Below are 15,374 nucleotides of genomic sequence, written 5' to 3'. Positions count from 1 at the left end.
CAGAAGAGGAAGCAAGCCAGTGGGAACCTCAGGTCCTTAAGCAGCAGAAGGACCACAACCCACACTGGTGTGAAGGAGCCAAGTGTTGTACCACTCTGTTGTGATCCAGCTCAGGCTGTGTCAGGCTTGCTTTTTGAACTAATAAAGAAGTGCCTTCCATTGCAGAGAAGCTTGGCTCGTCCTGGCAGAGCAACCCCTTGACACAGCACATCCCATGTTTCCCTACTTTGGGTGGTAGAGAAGGTGGGGCCTGGGAATTAATTACAGGCTGAGGTTGTAGGCTGGTGCCAGCAGCCCTGTTCCTGGTACTGAGCCAGCCCTCATCTTGAACTCCTGAACTCCGAGGAAAAGTCAGGCAATGTTTTCTGCTCTGTTCTTTCTCGTGAGCCTTTTCTCGTTTTTCTTCCTTCCCAGTATTTCCATCACCATTCCTCTTCCTTGTGCCTTAGCTTAGTTTGTTGCCTTCTCCAGTTGTCTTCTCAGCATCACCTAAATCCTGTTCATCCTTCAAGATCTCATCTGAGGCTTGGGGGTTGTAACTCAGTAGAAGACATGTGCTTAGCATGTACAAGGCCCTTGGTTCAGTCCCCACCCACCCCATAACCCTCCCCTCAAAACAAAACAAAAGCACATCAAATTTCACTAGGGAACTTTTTTTGTCTTCCAGGAGGGGTAGGGTGGACTCCATGTGCTTCAGAGAAGGCTGGATGGATAAATTTGTTCTGTTGAGGGTGCTTTACATATGTTGTAGAGCTCTATGAGGTGTACTATTTTGTGTAATGAATAGATTCTGAGAGGTTAAGCAGTCTGAATAAGGCCACATAACTACCAAAAACTGGCACTGAGATCTGATCCCAAACACTCCTGCTTAAAAACACTTCCAGGCTTGCACATTTGGTCGGGTGTAAATTCCTTCAGTGTGTTCTGTACACAGGAGTCTGAATTCCACTGAACCCTTATTCTCTTTACTAGCTAATGCATCACCCTCCGGTACCCATATAGGAGTTGAGTAAATGAGCTGGGGTAGGCAGAAGAACAGGAAACTTGAACTTTCTTACCTACCTGGGGATGCTAAATGCAAGACTGTTAACAGCTGGGAGGAGACTTAGTTCCCTAGCTGCTTTTCAAACAGGTGCATGCCTCTTTGCCTAAAATGTCTGTAGAAGCACATTTTTTAAAATGGCTCTATTGGGTCTCCTCTTGGACGTCTCTGGCTGGTAGGCACATTGCAAGCTTATGGCAAAGACTGGGCAGCCTCCGTTACAGAGAGCTGACAATGGTGATCTCAGCTTCTGCTATGCCAGTGGACCTTGTGGAAGTCGACTGCGTGTTGGAAAGCATTTCGTACAAAGCTTAACATTTTGTTTGGTATGAAGCACAAAAACAAGTCAGAGTCCAGCATTCAAGTTTCCAAATGAGGGAGTGCAGACCGTGCTAGCTCCGGGAGGCTGGGATAGTGGGGCACCCTGGGCTGGGAGCCCGGGACCAGAAGTCATAGGAGAGCACAGACCAGGACCCCCACACGTGTTTGGTGCAAACCATGAGAAGGAGGCAACCCACTGTGTGGCCGGTTGAGCCACGGTACAGTATCTAGGGCCCCAGTGACTTCCATTTCTCCCGGACTGCGAGTGTACAAACGACGGGCTTCACGAGGACGGAAAGGGCGGGGCTCGATACGGAAGTTCCTTGGCCAGCGTCAGTCACGTGGGGGAAAATTCCACGCAGTGCTGGCATTCAGGTGAGTGGAGTATTGGCAGTGTTTTGGAATGCTGTGGGCCTTAAGCTCCTGCAAGTCATGTGACCTTCCTGACCCAACTCGTGGTTTGTTTCCGGTGTGGAGTTGCACTCAGGATGCGGTTTAGTTCCAGCTAAAGCGCCTGAATTTGGGGACCTATCGTGTTTACTTGGGGCGGGGCCAGAACCTTGACTCTGGATAGAAGTTAGAGTAAACCTGACCTCGTGTCTGGAGGGCCCCAGGCAGCCTTGCTTCAGGACCGTGTTTGGGGTGGCAGAGGCAGCCTCTGGGAATTCTAAAATTACCCGATTGTCTCTTTTCCAGTTGTCTAAAGTGGCCACGAGGCAGGACACTGCCCAGTAAGCAGCCTTTCTGAGGCCTGTCACTTGCATATTCTGAAAGTAGAGAGAGTGAGCCTAGGAAATGGCAGGCTTACTGTGAGGAGGGGCTGTGGGAGTGACTTCTCCTCTTGATTCGACAGGAGGCATGGCACTCTGGCGGGCATACCAGAGGGCCCTGGCTGCACATCCGTGGAAAGTCCAGGTTCTGACAGCTGGTGAGTGTCTCTCTGGGACCAAGGTATGACTAGAGTGGCTGACTTGAGGAAGGAGTCCATATTATGGCACCTTACTGTCAGTTTTGGAAGGCACGTCCCAAAGCTATTCCTAAGATATACACACTGGGGCGCTAGAGAGAATGCTCAGAGGTTAACGGTACATACTTGCTCTTGCAGAGGACTCAGCACGCTTGTCAGGTGGCTTAAAGCCACCTGTAACTCCATCTCCAGGGAGATCTGTCACCTCCAGCCACTTGGGGCACCAGCACTCACTTGCACCCCCCAAACACATACACATAATTTAAAATAATTTAAAAGTGATAACAATATATCTAAAAAAGAGATGCACACACAGTTCTGTCCAGTAAGACTTGAAGTTGTCACAAAGCTAAGTAATCCTTTTTGTTTGTTTGTTCCGGGACCCTGGCTGTCCTGGAACTCTACAGACCAAGCTGGTCTTCAATTTAGAGATCCGTTTGTCTCCTCCCCTGTCCCAAGTGCTGGGATGAAAGGGGTATGCCACTGCTGAATGGCCTAAATAGTCCATTCTTAAAATCATCGCCCTCAGGAGACTGCCTACTTTGGGAAGCTAAATGTTTTCCTCCTACATTTCATAGTGTGCCATTTCATATACATGCACTGTGTCACAGGGACCTCCAAAGGTCTGTTAGATTACTTGAGTCCATATTAGATCACACACTGAATGTCTCTGGATCAGTACTTTCAGCCTTAAGATTCTGAGTTCCTCTCCTTATTAGCTCATATATTCCACTCCTTTGTTTCAGTTTCGTTCCTGACAGGGGTCACACCCTAGTCCATGCTGACCTGACTATGTAGTCAGACTGGCCGTGAGCTTGCAGTAGTCCCATCTGGGCCTCCTGGCTGCTGAAACTGCAATTGTGAGCCACCGCAGCTGGCTGCATGACCACTGTGCTGAGCCTGGCCTTGGCACTGCTTGCTCTTTACATACATATTATCAAACAGTGCACTGCCTGGGGCCCTTCACTCCTCACCCAGTGAGGAAGTGGCTCTTCCCACCACCATTTTGGTGGTTAGCTAGTACACAGAGACAGGACAGGGAAGCATCATTAGTTCTCTGACTGTCAGAGTAGTGCTGTGGGGGATCCAGTCACAAACACACCTTGGCTGTGATTAGAGAAAGAACCCCCATTCTAAGGAAGACTGTTGGGCTTCTGAAAGAGCGAGGGAGGCTAAAGGCCAGGGTAGGATAGTGGTCCCATTAGCAGAATAGCCCTCCATGAGCATTAGAAACTACTGACCGAGAGGCGGACTCCTTTACTCCTCCCTAGCTCCTTGACAGAATCCTGTGCCCATCCACCTCTTGTCCTCAGAGTGTCCGGCCTGCATGACTCACCTGGCTGAGTGTGTGGTGACTCATGCTGGACAGTGTGGCTGTGATGGGAACTGACACGCTGGGCCCTTTGCCCAGCCTCAGACTCCCTCATGGCCCCTACCTGCCTGTGAGAAGGTCCCCCTTTGCAGCCATCAAGAATGGAGAGGAAGGACAGTCATGTTTCCCTACCTAAATGATCCATAGATGACAAAGGCAGGAACTAAAGCTTCAAGAGACACAGTGCAGAAGTGGGTTAACTGGGGTGCCTGGTGTGTTTGCGCTGGGCTCTCAGATGTATATTTCTCCTGAAACTGCTGCCTCCTTTTGTGGTCCTGAAGCAACCTGTAACCTCATAACATTGCTCTCAGACTTTCTTCCTTGCTGCTCAGGCTTTGGGAGCAACCTACAAATAAAGAGTGGGGTGGGCCTAGCTCACCTTACCATTTTGGACTGTTTTTTGAGCACAGTGGCTCCAGAGGTCCCATGGGATAGCTCACACTGGGAAATAGAACAGAGATTTCAGACTTGGAACTAGAAGGCCAAGATCTGAATCTCAGAACATAGCACTTAGTAGCTGCCTAATTAGTCTACGTCAATAAACCTCTTTGGGCCTCAGTTTCCTCAATTAGAACTTAAAAGGTCAGTTATGGGAATTATTATCTCTGAGAAGAAACTAAGGAAGTGTTATTTATTTATTTATTTACTCACAGTACTAAAGTTGGAAGCTACAGCTCAACACATGCTAGGCAAGCACCTATCCTTACAAAATCTTTTATTGATTTTTTTCTTACTTTACTTATTGTGCATGTGTACACACATGGATTACAAGTATGAGATCAGTTCTCTCCTGGAACTGACTGGGACTTTTTAAAATGTACAATAACCTTCCTGTGATTTTTTTTTTTTTTCAGTTTTTCAAGACAGGGTTTCTCTGTGTAGCTTTGGAACCTGTCCTGGAATTCTCTGTAGACCAAGCTGGCCTTGAACTCACAGAGATCCACCTGCCTCTGCCTCCCCAATATTTATTGGTATTAAAGGGGTGTGCCACTATTCCAGGGCTATTTTTTTTTTCCAGTCAGAGCTTCACCAGGCTTTCCTTAAACTCTTAGTGAAGCTCAGGCTAGCCTTGAACTCATCAGTCCACCTATTTCAGTCTTTCAATTGCCTAGGTCATAGACTTACACTATGCCCAGCTTATGGATAAGTATCTTAGCCTTGGTTTTCCCTACAGCAAAGCCATGAAGCTTATGGTGCTGGTTAGAAAGTAAACTTTCCAGGAACTGGAGAGATGGCTTAGCAGTTAAGAGCACTGACTGCTCTTCCAGAAGACCTGGGTTCAATTCCCATCACCCACATGGCAGCTTACAACTGTCTGTAACTCCAGTTTCAGGGGAACCCTCATTCAGGCAAAACACCAATGCATATTAAAAATAAAAAAGAAATTAAAAACAACAATCCTTCCTGAGGGCAAGAGGGAGAGAAAGTTTGAAGGGTGCATTATTAAACCCTTTGGGACCCCTTGTGGCTCCATACCTTGGAACTCAGAAGCAATTTGGAAATGCCTTATCAGATCAGTAGTCACTTCTAGAGAAGACGCCTTAATCCACGGGCTTCCATCCCACACTGGTCAGCATCTCACCCTAAGGAACATTTAACTCCTCCAAAGAGGCATTGACAGGAAGGCCCTAGCTAGGTATGCCAGGCTTGAAGGAAGCCTGTCTGTTTCAACTGCAGTCATAACTAGAGCAAGAGGCAGGTGAATCAAGATCCACAGTGGTTCAGCGGAAGTGGCTAATACACCATGTTTTGGGCCAAGCCAGAGTCAAGACCAGGGCAGCCTGGGGGAAAGGTTGACTATGCCCTGCAGTCTGAGTCAGTTTCAACCCTTCCTTTCTGGAGGGCTCTTCCAGTCTCCAGTGGGCCCAGGGCCCAGGGCCCAGGTCCATCTTCTGCAGGCCACCAGAGCAGCAAAACTGTAGGCAGTGACTTCCTTGGGGCCTGAGTGTCAGCCCAGCTGGGTTAGACATGAGAAGGGAGCTACAGAACTGGCCATTTTGTCATTTCCTTCGATAGGGTACTTGTGGAGTGGAGTGGGACTTAGACCCATCCCAGGGAATGTTTCCCCTTCTCAATAGAGCTTCAGCTGCCTCTGGGCCCTAGGTCAAGTCACACTCCTGCACCAGCTGGGAGGTCCCTTACTCAGCAGCACTGCTGGCTCTGTGCCGGGAATATCTACCTGCAGACCCCACCTCCTAACCCTAAAGGCATGCTCCCTCTCATTCCAGGGAGAAGCCACTTCCTGCCCATCTGCACCTCCTCGTCCACTAACACTATACTTTCTTGTTCTGAGACTCTTTCCAAAAGCAAGTATAGGAACAAAGGGGAAAAGCAGGAGATTTGGCTCTTGGAAGAGAGTGGGAAACTTGGGGCTTTTCCACTGCTGGGCAGGGGATGGTCTCAAATAGACCAGTGTCCAGAGCCAAGCATCTTTTTCCCCACCCCTGGATCCAGTGGGGAGTGACGAATGAGAACTGGCATCTACCCAGAGGCATGATGTCATACTCAGAACTGGTGTCTACTCAGTAGGCTCTGTGCCTAGCTTGGCTTTGGGGCACCACTGCCCAGCAACCTCTCACCCTGTCCCACCAGGGCTCTGGGAATTACGTGTTTTGAGACTTCCAACTCTCAAGTTCAAGGAGAGGAAGCACGTCACTCTGCCATCCTGGTTAACCAGATAGTGGAGTGGTTTGGGTGTTTGGGTTCTGGCCTGGAGAAAATAGGATTAAAAGTTTGGATATTTGAGCCCTTCCTATTGAAGGTTCACTTGGACCAGGAATGCAAGCCTTGCTCTTGGTATGAACCAAAGTATTTGGCTATCCTGGAGTTGCTGCAGGTCCAGTGGCTGTAATCTCCTGTGAGCAGAAGATAAACTTCAGGGTGCTGTTATGTCAGAAATGAACAGACCTGGGTGGCCTACAGAGTTCCTCCTCACCTCATTGTTCTGAACATGGCTTGTCACCTTGTTCTGCCTCAGGCTTGATGGGTGTGGCTTGGGACCTGGACCCTAAGGTTTGGGCTAGGGGAAACACAGACAATGCTCACACACTCCAGCCTCACTGTTGCTGCTCTTACAGGTGCTGCAAAGGAAATAATAGGTGCCGTGGTACTATGGCTGTCTGAGAGTCTGAATGGGTCACTTCCATTTCCCCAAAAGGAAGTTTATCAAAGCACCCTAAGCAATCACCCTTTAGGCATTCCTTGGATAGCCCATGGCCTCTGAGCTTGCCTCTGCCTGTGCTCTGGCCTTGCTCCCCTGGCTTGAGTTGATCCAAACTCAACTCCTTACTAGGTCACTCTGTCTTTCAAAGACTCCTTAGTTAGGTGGACATCTGGCTACCTACTTTCCAGACCATTTGTGAGGATGAGTTGAATCCTTCGTGAACCGTCACCATCTTATCAAAGTGGACTGTTGTCCCTTCATTTCCCAAGCCTTCTGAGGGTCATTTTTCCCTTCATGTGTTTTCCAGCAGAGTACCAAAGAGAGCCCTGAGCACACAGCTGATGGCTACATGGTGTGTGTGTGTGTGTGTGTGTGTGTGTGTGTGAGAGAGAGAGAGAGAGAGAGAGAGAGAGAGAGAGAGAGAGAGAGAGAGAGACTGGGACCAGGGAGCACACTCTGGGTCCCCTGCACCCTAACACTTTGTGCCCGATACTCAGGTTGACCTCTGAGTTCTTTGTACTCTTCCCTCAAGCAATCTCATTGCTTAGGGCTGTAAGCTTTAGTTTGACTATTTTTTGAGCACCTATTAGGGACTTAGTTAGGTGTGGGGAATGACAACAAACATATCTAGGATTCTACTCTGGCCGAACTGCCCCCCCCCAACCTCTAGGAATTCTGACCTTGCCCTTTGGGAGGTCATGTCTGACTTGGGGAGATTCGTGGGGAAAGAGGCAGCAGAGACTTGATGAGATGCTAAGAAGAGCTGCCTGATGTCCAGCTGCCCGGGTCACCTAGGGTTGCCCATCAGCAGCTCTAGCTTTCCCCGGCTGCCTCTGACTAGGTTGGTCTGTAGGAGAGGTGTGGGCAAGAGAGCTGTGTATGCACCCAGCATGGACGTCAGAGCCAGCGCCAGACCGAGGAATGGAGTTGAAGGATGTGTTTGCCCAGTGCTAATTGAGGGCATGGGGACAGTGGTGGCTTCGGGCTAGAGGGGCTCTCTTTACTCAGTGAGATGGATGGGTGAGCTGGAGATCATGCCGTCACTCCCAAGCGGCCCTGTGACTGGTTGTTAGACCATCACGCCACCATCATGACAGTCTGGAGGCTCTAAATGGTGATGATTACAATTCTGTCTTGGCTTTTAGGAGTGGCTGTCTATGCAGTTAGGGGAGGGGAAGCAGGTGCAGAGGTCTGAGAGGAAATGGCCCTAAGTCCTGTTGCCAACTCAACAGTGTGAAAGGAGAGTTTGGGCTGGTCTTCCGGTGTGTGTAATAGATGGCCAGGATGCCTCCTTGTGGAGGAGGCCCTGATTATCAAAACAAGTCAACTGCTTCTCTGGCACTGTTTGAGCATATTTTAGGAAAAGTTATCCATGCTGTTTTCTACCAGTAAGGACCCCCAAGCCCAAAGCAAAAGACATTGTCCAGAGTCTAGCTGCTCCTTATTCTCCTGCACATAATCTTTTAGTATGTTGGGCTCCTCAAAGGAATACTGTATAGGACTCAAGCTCTCTGTTACCAGCTACGCCTCTGGAATAAGAGTTTAGATTGAACATTCTGGGGGCCCCTTTCAATTCTGGTCTCTACGGTTCTTAGTTATAGACCTTGGGTTTCCCTTCTATCGGGGGTTTCAGCCCTGGTTCCTTTACAGCTTACTGTATGTTCATAGATTCTGGCCTGCTCATCTCCTGTGTTGTTCTGACTCCCCTTTCCCTCTCTTTCTCTGCTGCCCACTTCCCCTTCCTTCATGGTTCATTTTAGCCTGGGACTCCCTTTGTAGCCCAGACTGGCCTCAAACTCAGCAATCCTCCTCCCTCTGCCTTCCAAGTGCTGGGATGCCAGACATGCACTACCACTCCTCATCCAGTTTGTGATAGGACACATGAGAGATGTCACCATCCATTCAAGGCAGCAAGAAGGGGCTGGTCATTTGCCAGAGTGAGGTCCCAGGTCTCAGAGTGTGGAGCCTCATTTGGTCAACAGACTTGCCTTTAGGGAGCTGTCCTGACAACACCTATGTACCCTGCACAGGGTCACTGATGGGCCTAGGTGACATTATCTCACAGCAACTGGTGGAGAGGCGGGGTCTCCAGGAACACCAGACAGGCCGAACTCTGACCATGGTGTCCATGGGCTGTGGCTTTGTGGTAAGTTATACTTACAGTGGGACTACAGGGCCTTGGGCAGTGGAATTTGTTCTCTGCCATCCTGTAGTTTCCATTGGCCTCTCACACCTAGGCCAGCCTGTGCCCTCTTTTTGCCTTAGAGTCTGCCTTCTTCAGGATTTGGTTTCTGCTGCCTTGGGGAGGAATGTGGTGACTTCTGTCACTGTGCCCACTGCCTTGTCTTTTACTCTTAGGGCCCTGTAGTTGGAGGCTGGTATAGGGTTTTGGACCGCTTTATTCCTGGTACCACCAAGGTGGACGCACTTAAGAAGATGGTGTTAGACCAGGTGAGCTAAGGAAAAGGGGGTGGGGAGGAGAGCCTGGTCGGGGCTGTGGACACTCACAGCTTCATCTGTTCCTCTTCCCCAGGGGGCCTTTGCCCCGTGTTTTCTAGGCTGTTTCCTCCCCCTGGTAGGGATGCTCAATGGAATGTCAGCCCAGGACAACTGGGCCAAACTACAGCGGGTAAGTGGCTCTTGGGTTAGCAGGCTAGCTGCTCCAAGGGGAGGAGACAGACACAAGTGATATGCAAGGAGTCTTGGGCTTGGGAGGAAAGGAGCCTAGGGGAGTTGGGGCAGGAGTGTCTTCTTGGAACAGAGCCATGCAGAGATGTCGCAGCTGCTTGGATATATGAGTGTTAACTGTTCCCTCCATCTTTGCAGGACTACCCTGATGCCCTCATCACCAACTACTATGTAAGAGTTTATCCCTCCATTAGCTGTTCTGCCTCCGTTAGTACAGAAATGCCCTAGACTGGGGCCCCTCTATAAGGTTCTCTCAGCACCCACCTTCAGTCTCTTCTTATGTGTAGACTGTGGAATGGCGCCAAGCAGGACAGGGAGTCTGGGTGTCAGGTAGCTGGCACCTACTGACCTTCACATTTTCTTCTTATAGCTCTGGCCTGCTGTTCAGTTAGCCAACTTCTACCTGGTCCCCCTGCATTACAGGTATGACAGATACCTCCTTGCCCTGGACGGAAGATCTCTCTTTCCCAGGTGGAGACAAAATGATGGTCATCTCACCCTTTGACCTAATTTAGGTCTTCAGCCACACTGTGTCCTGGTTAGGCCTCCTGAGAGTCTCCAGCATTTCATTCAGAACCTCTGATCCTTCAGGGAGACTACCTCAGACTGCCCTGGCTAACCTGTCAGCTCCACAGGGGGGCTTCTGCTCCCAGACCTTTTTCCATCCCAACTGAGTTCCATGTTTAGTGGCTCACCTGCAGGGACAGTGCCTGGCTGTGTGCAGGGGCAGCCTAAGGTATACAAAAGGTAGACTCAAATGCCAACTGGAAGCCTGGTTAGTTCCCCTTGGAGGATTATTTTGTCCTAGTAATAAAGCTTATGGCTGAACTGCAATTTAAAAAAGACAGGCGGTGGTAGCACACACCTTTAATTCCAACACTTGGGAGGCAGAGGCTGTCGGATCTCTGAGTTTGAGGCCAGCCTGGTCTACAGACCGAGTTCCAGGACAGGCTCCAAAGCTATACAGAGAAACCCTGTTTTGAAAAACCAAAATAATAATAAATTCTGGAGAGATGGTTCAGTGATTAAGAGAACTTGCTGCTCTTTCAGAGGACCCAGGTTTGGTTCTCAGCACCCACATGGTGACTCACAACTGTAACTTCAGTTCCAGAGGATTCTACACTCTGTTCTGGCCTCCATGGGCACTGCATATACATACATGAAAACAAAATACCCATAAACATACAAATAAGTAAATCTTAAATTAAAAAATTTGACTAGCATTCAAAAGGGGCTGGGAAAATGCTCACAGATGAGGGATCTTGAAAACACAGAAAAGTATGAAACAGTTAAGAGGTGATAAGTTGACAGTTACACAGATAACTTAGCTAAAAAGAATACAGATTTTGTGAGCTACATCCTAAACATCAGAGTCTTTGGTGGCACTCTTTGAAACTAAAGCAAGGTCGGAAGATCTCTGTGAGTCCAAGGTCAGCCTGGTCTAACTGGGTTACACAGAGCAACCCTGTCTCGGGGGAGGGGTGAGATTTAAAAAATGTTTTGCTGAGTAGTCCATGCCTTTGGTCAGTACTCAGAGGTAAAGGCAGTTGGAGTTCAAGGCCAGCCAGAGCTATATAGTGAGTTTTCACTATGTAGCCAAAGCTAGCCATGCTCAGTGGCAGTAGGACCACAATACATTCTCAGGAATGAGCTATCTTGTTGAAGCCCATTCCCTATGGAGCTCAGTCTTAATGCATGGGAGAGGGGCCAAGCCCTGCCCCAACTATGTGCCAGACTGTTGACACCTCATGGGAGCCATCATGACCCATGAGGTGGAGTGATAGGGGTGGGCTAGAGGTGAGGTGAGGGGGAGGAGGAGAGGTAGGAGGGAGAACTGTGGTTGGAATATAAAGTGAAATCAAAATAATTTTAAATAGGAAAAAAAGAAAACTAAAGAGTCAGAGGCAGGAGGATCAGGAGTTCAAGAGTGCCTTTGGTGGCATAGTGTCTATAAAACTTCAAGACTAGCCTGGACTATATGAGAGCCTGAGAGTGAATATGAATATATATATGGCTACTTTATATTACAGGCAGTGCATTATTTTTGGGAATGAAATCTTGGCTGGTATAAGGTGTACAGATATATTTGGAAAGGTCTAGATAGAGGCATGGATGACGAGTCATTTGTTGAAAGAGGGCTGCTGGTGGACTGGTGAGATGACTCAGTGGGTAAGAGCTCTTGCTGCCAAACCCAATGACCTGAGTTCATTCCTTGTAACTTACATAGTGGAAAGAGAGAACCAACTCCCAAAGTCGCCCTCTGACTTCCATGTGTGTGCATGCACACATGCATAACTAGTAAGGAAATCAGTGAGCTGTTGGGGTATCCTAGCTTCGAGGCCTTCTTCTGAGAGGTAGGACTGGTTGTTCCCTGGTTCAAACCACACAGTTCCTCCTCCACGGAGCTCAAAGGGAGGCCCAAATCTACAACTTGTAAGTCCTTTTCCATTACTCTCCCTACCCTGCCCATCCTCTTCACAGTATATTCCTATCCCCTAGGTTGGCTGTTGTCCAGTGTGTTGCTGTTGTCTGGAACTCCTACCTATCCTGGAAGGCACATCAGCTCTAAGCCTCCCTGGTTCCATGGCTTGCACCTTTAGCCTGGTGTGCTTGGACATTGTCCTCAAAGGGTGTACATCAGAACTGGAGAGGTGCCTCAGCTGCTAAGATCATGGACTGCTCTACAGAGGATCCAAGTTTGGTTCCCAGAAGCCACATCGCGTGGCTCACAACCACCCGTGACCCAAGCTCCAGGAGATCTGATGTCTTCTGGCCTCTAAAGCACCTTCATTCACACCCACATGTGCGGGAACAGACACTGACTCATATTTAAGCATAAAATAAAATCTTTCTTACAAAGAGAGTCTGTCAGTATCCATGGTATGAAGTTGCTGATCTGAAATGGCACATTTCACTCTAAAAATGTAACTGCTTTTGAAATCACCAAGACCTTCATAACATTGTCTGTCCCTCTGGCACTTAGTGATGGGGACACACTATGAGAATTGTATCCTTTAACAATGTTGTCATTGTGTACACATCATAGAATGTACTTACACAGAGAACAACAGTTAGGTGCTTCACATGGCCTCTGGATTCAGTGAGATGCGGAAAACGTGAGCGGTACCCTGCTGCCAGTGTAACATGGTAGGTACTCTATTTTACAGGGAGCTCTTTCATATGTAGGACATTCTAAAGTAATTCTAAAATAATGATAAATATAGCAAATTCACCAACCAGTAACATTGTCTCTTATCATTAAGTTGTACATGCTGTACATAATTGCACAGGCCATACTTTCATTTTACTGGCAACATAGTATGTTTCCACCAGCATCATCACAAATACATGAATAATGAATTGAACATGAAAACTAATGTTGCTAGATGGTAGGAACGTATCAACTCTGTTGTGATTATATGAAGCCACCATTACATAAGTTGTCATCATCAACTAAAAGGTCATTATGCAGCATGACTACTCTTATTCCTATACCACATAGTATATATTCCACAAATACTTATAGAATAATATAACCTTTCCAACTTTACACCCATATTCCAACAATTAATACTCATTCTCCCCCCCCCAAAAAAAATACTTATGCCCACTTTTGAGACAGAGTTTCTCTGTGTAGCCCTGGCTGTCCTGGAACTAGCTCTGTAGACCACACTGGCTTCCAGCTCACTGAGATCCACCTGCCTCTGCTACTTGAGTGCTGGGATTAAAGGTGTGCGCCACTGCTGCCTAGCTCATCCTCACTTCCTACAGAGACATCTTTCTGTCCAGTGTTCAGGACTGAACTCAGCCTTGTGCATGCTAGTCAAGTACTCTTAACAATGAGCTACATCCCTAGCCAGAACATGTCATCCTAACTTCTCTGGGTCCTACTGCCCTTTGAGACACTCTTTATGGACACAGAAATAAATACATTATTATCTGGAATCGGCAGCAGTCATAGATAAAACCCTTCAGAAGACTACAGACATGTCTTTAACTGGAAAGAAGTGGAGCTATTCAAGCCTGGCCTTTATTTACAAAGGTCGACACCAACATCTCCAGAAGTGAGGAACCTGATCACATCATGAGTTGATGGCAGAGCAGGAACTAAAGCCCAAGTTTTCTCACTTCCTACCTAGTGATCTTAAGTAGAAGGTTAAAAGGTATAGTAGTACAGTTGCTGTGGTTCCCGGGAAGAAAGGCTAACTTTGTCAAACTCAGAAAGATAGATCGGTGTGTTGCGCTCTGAAAGCCAAACACCTTTTTGTATCATGTGCAATATGACACCTGTAGATTTTAGATTCTGCTGCTGTAAGATGGTCAGGAACCCTGACAGACCAATTGGGGCAGAGGGCCTTCGGGTGGGACTGTGTTGGTCTTGTCCCTGCTGGCAGAGCATTCGGGATCTTAGTTTGGGGACTCGGTAGACAGCCTAGGGACTGTGTCTAAGCAGCACAGGACTCTGCCCAGAGCTTTTGGCCAGTTGCTGATAAGTTCAGAACCATGGACAGATCCATGGTCCCGGGAGTGGGTGTGTGTAGTGGGGAGGGCTTCCCTTTCTTGGAGAAAAGAAAACCCGGACTAGCCTGTTTTGAAGACACACTCTGTTCTGTGTGCGGGAAGAGCTCTGCATCTGGCAAGAGCGATCTTTATGCTTTAGCCTGCTTCTCCTTCCCTACAGCCACGCAGCTTCCAAAGCTAACTCCAGGGTCAGGATGCACGCCCCTCTGGGGGCTCGAAGTTGCTGGACTCGAAGCTGCCGCTGTCTTTGCTTCTACAATCAGTCCATGTTCTTCGCTGACGTCAGTCGGAGCTGTCCTGGTGCTATATAAGGCTGGCGGCGGTCCCGGGATAGACCCCGTGCTCCCCAAGGTGTCTTCAGCCCGCCCCGTGAGACAGAGACCGGAGCTCCATTGCACCGGGCAGACACTCCAACAACCTGTGAGTGGCTCGGAACAACGATTCAGACTCCCTTAGCACCAAGACCTCAGTCAGCCCACCCACTGTGACCCGCCGGGAGGGGAGGAGGGAGAAAGGGCTGGGGCTGGTGGGCAGGCTGTGGACACCAGGCAACAGCTGGAGGGTCCCAGCGGGGGGCACTGCTCGAGAAGGGGCTCGTGTCACCTGCGGCTGCTCCAAGCGCACCTCACCCTATGTGTCCAGGGCAGGCGGCACCATGAGGCAGAGTGGACGCGCTGCGCTCCTAGTGGCACTGCTGCTCCTGGCACAGCTGAGCCCCGGGAGCAGCCAGTGGAGACTGGCGACTGAGGCGGCCACCGGGGTCCAGGATCCGAATTTGCGATGGAGTCCTGGGGCGCGCAATCAGGGCGGGGGCGCCCGTGCGCTCCTTTTGCTGTTAGCTGAGCGCTTCCCGCGCCGCGCGGGATTGGCGACCGCAGGCGAGCGGCAGCGACGGGACGACCCTCCGCTGTCCATCGACCTCACATTCCACCTGCTGCGGACCCTGCTGGAGCTGGCCCGGACACAGAGCCAGCGCGAGCGCGCAGAGCAGAACCGCATCATACTCAACGCGGTGGGCAAGTGACCGGCCCGGTATGGGATCCCAAAAGGCTCGACCCTTTTCCCTACCTACCCCGGGGCTGAAGCTCACGCGACCGAAGCTGGCTCAGTCCCGCGGTGCAGCGCCGCCCAGAGTCACCCTGAGCACTCTGCGTGACTTTTTTTTTTTTTTTTTTAATAAAACTGCCCAAGAACTTAGCTTCTCTCTTCTGTCGTGGGGGGCAACGGGAACTACAGAAGGGTGGGAACTTTGGGGGTAGTGGGGCTCCCCAGGCTGGTAGCAGACACAAGCATGCTAAGT

At 49.3% G+C, this 15,374-nt stretch overlaps 2 protein-coding genes across 3 annotated transcripts; both read left to right on the top strand.

Moving 5' to 3' along the window:
* The first annotated feature begins 1,785 nt into the window (after window positions 1–1,785).
* Window positions 1,786–12,412, top strand: Mpv17 (mitochondrial inner membrane protein MPV17). Of its 2 annotated transcripts, XM_051181794.1 has the most exons (8): window positions 1,809–1,832; window positions 2,217–2,291; window positions 8,896–9,011; window positions 9,224–9,316; window positions 9,399–9,494; window positions 9,692–9,724; window positions 9,924–9,976; window positions 12,053–12,170. In XM_051181794.1, the coding sequence occupies exons 2-8, from the start codon at window positions 2,222–2,224 to the stop codon at window positions 12,120–12,122; spliced, it is 531 nt and encodes a 176-aa protein (XP_051037751.1). In that variant the 5' UTR covers window positions 1,809–1,832; window positions 2,217–2,221; the 3' UTR covers window positions 12,123–12,170. The 2 variants fall into 2 exon arrangements, with proteins under 2 accessions (XP_051037750.1, XP_051037751.1); XM_051181793.1 differs by lacking the exon at window positions 9,924–9,976 and having other exon boundaries at window positions 1,786–1,832; window positions 12,053–12,412.
* Window positions 12,413–14,165: 1,753 nt separating this feature from the next.
* On the top strand, window positions 14,166–15,250 carry Ucn (urocortin). Its single transcript, XM_051181787.1, has 2 exons — window positions 14,166–14,494; window positions 14,717–15,250. Exon 2 carries the CDS (start codon window positions 14,730–14,732, stop codon window positions 15,096–15,098), a length of 369 nt encoding a protein of 122 aa, XP_051037744.1. The 5' UTR covers window positions 14,166–14,494; window positions 14,717–14,729; the 3' UTR covers window positions 15,099–15,250.
* The last annotated feature ends 124 nt before the right edge of the window (window positions 15,251–15,374 follow it).

The sequence above is a fragment of the Phodopus roborovskii genome, unplaced genomic scaffold (assembly GCF_943737965.1).
Source record: "Phodopus roborovskii unplaced genomic scaffold, PHOROB, whole genome shotgun sequence".
Taxonomy (NCBI): domain Eukaryota; kingdom Metazoa; phylum Chordata; class Mammalia; order Rodentia; family Cricetidae; genus Phodopus; species Phodopus roborovskii.
The sequence above is the reverse complement of the archived record's forward strand: the minus strand, read 5'-3'. Positions and strand labels throughout refer to the sequence as shown.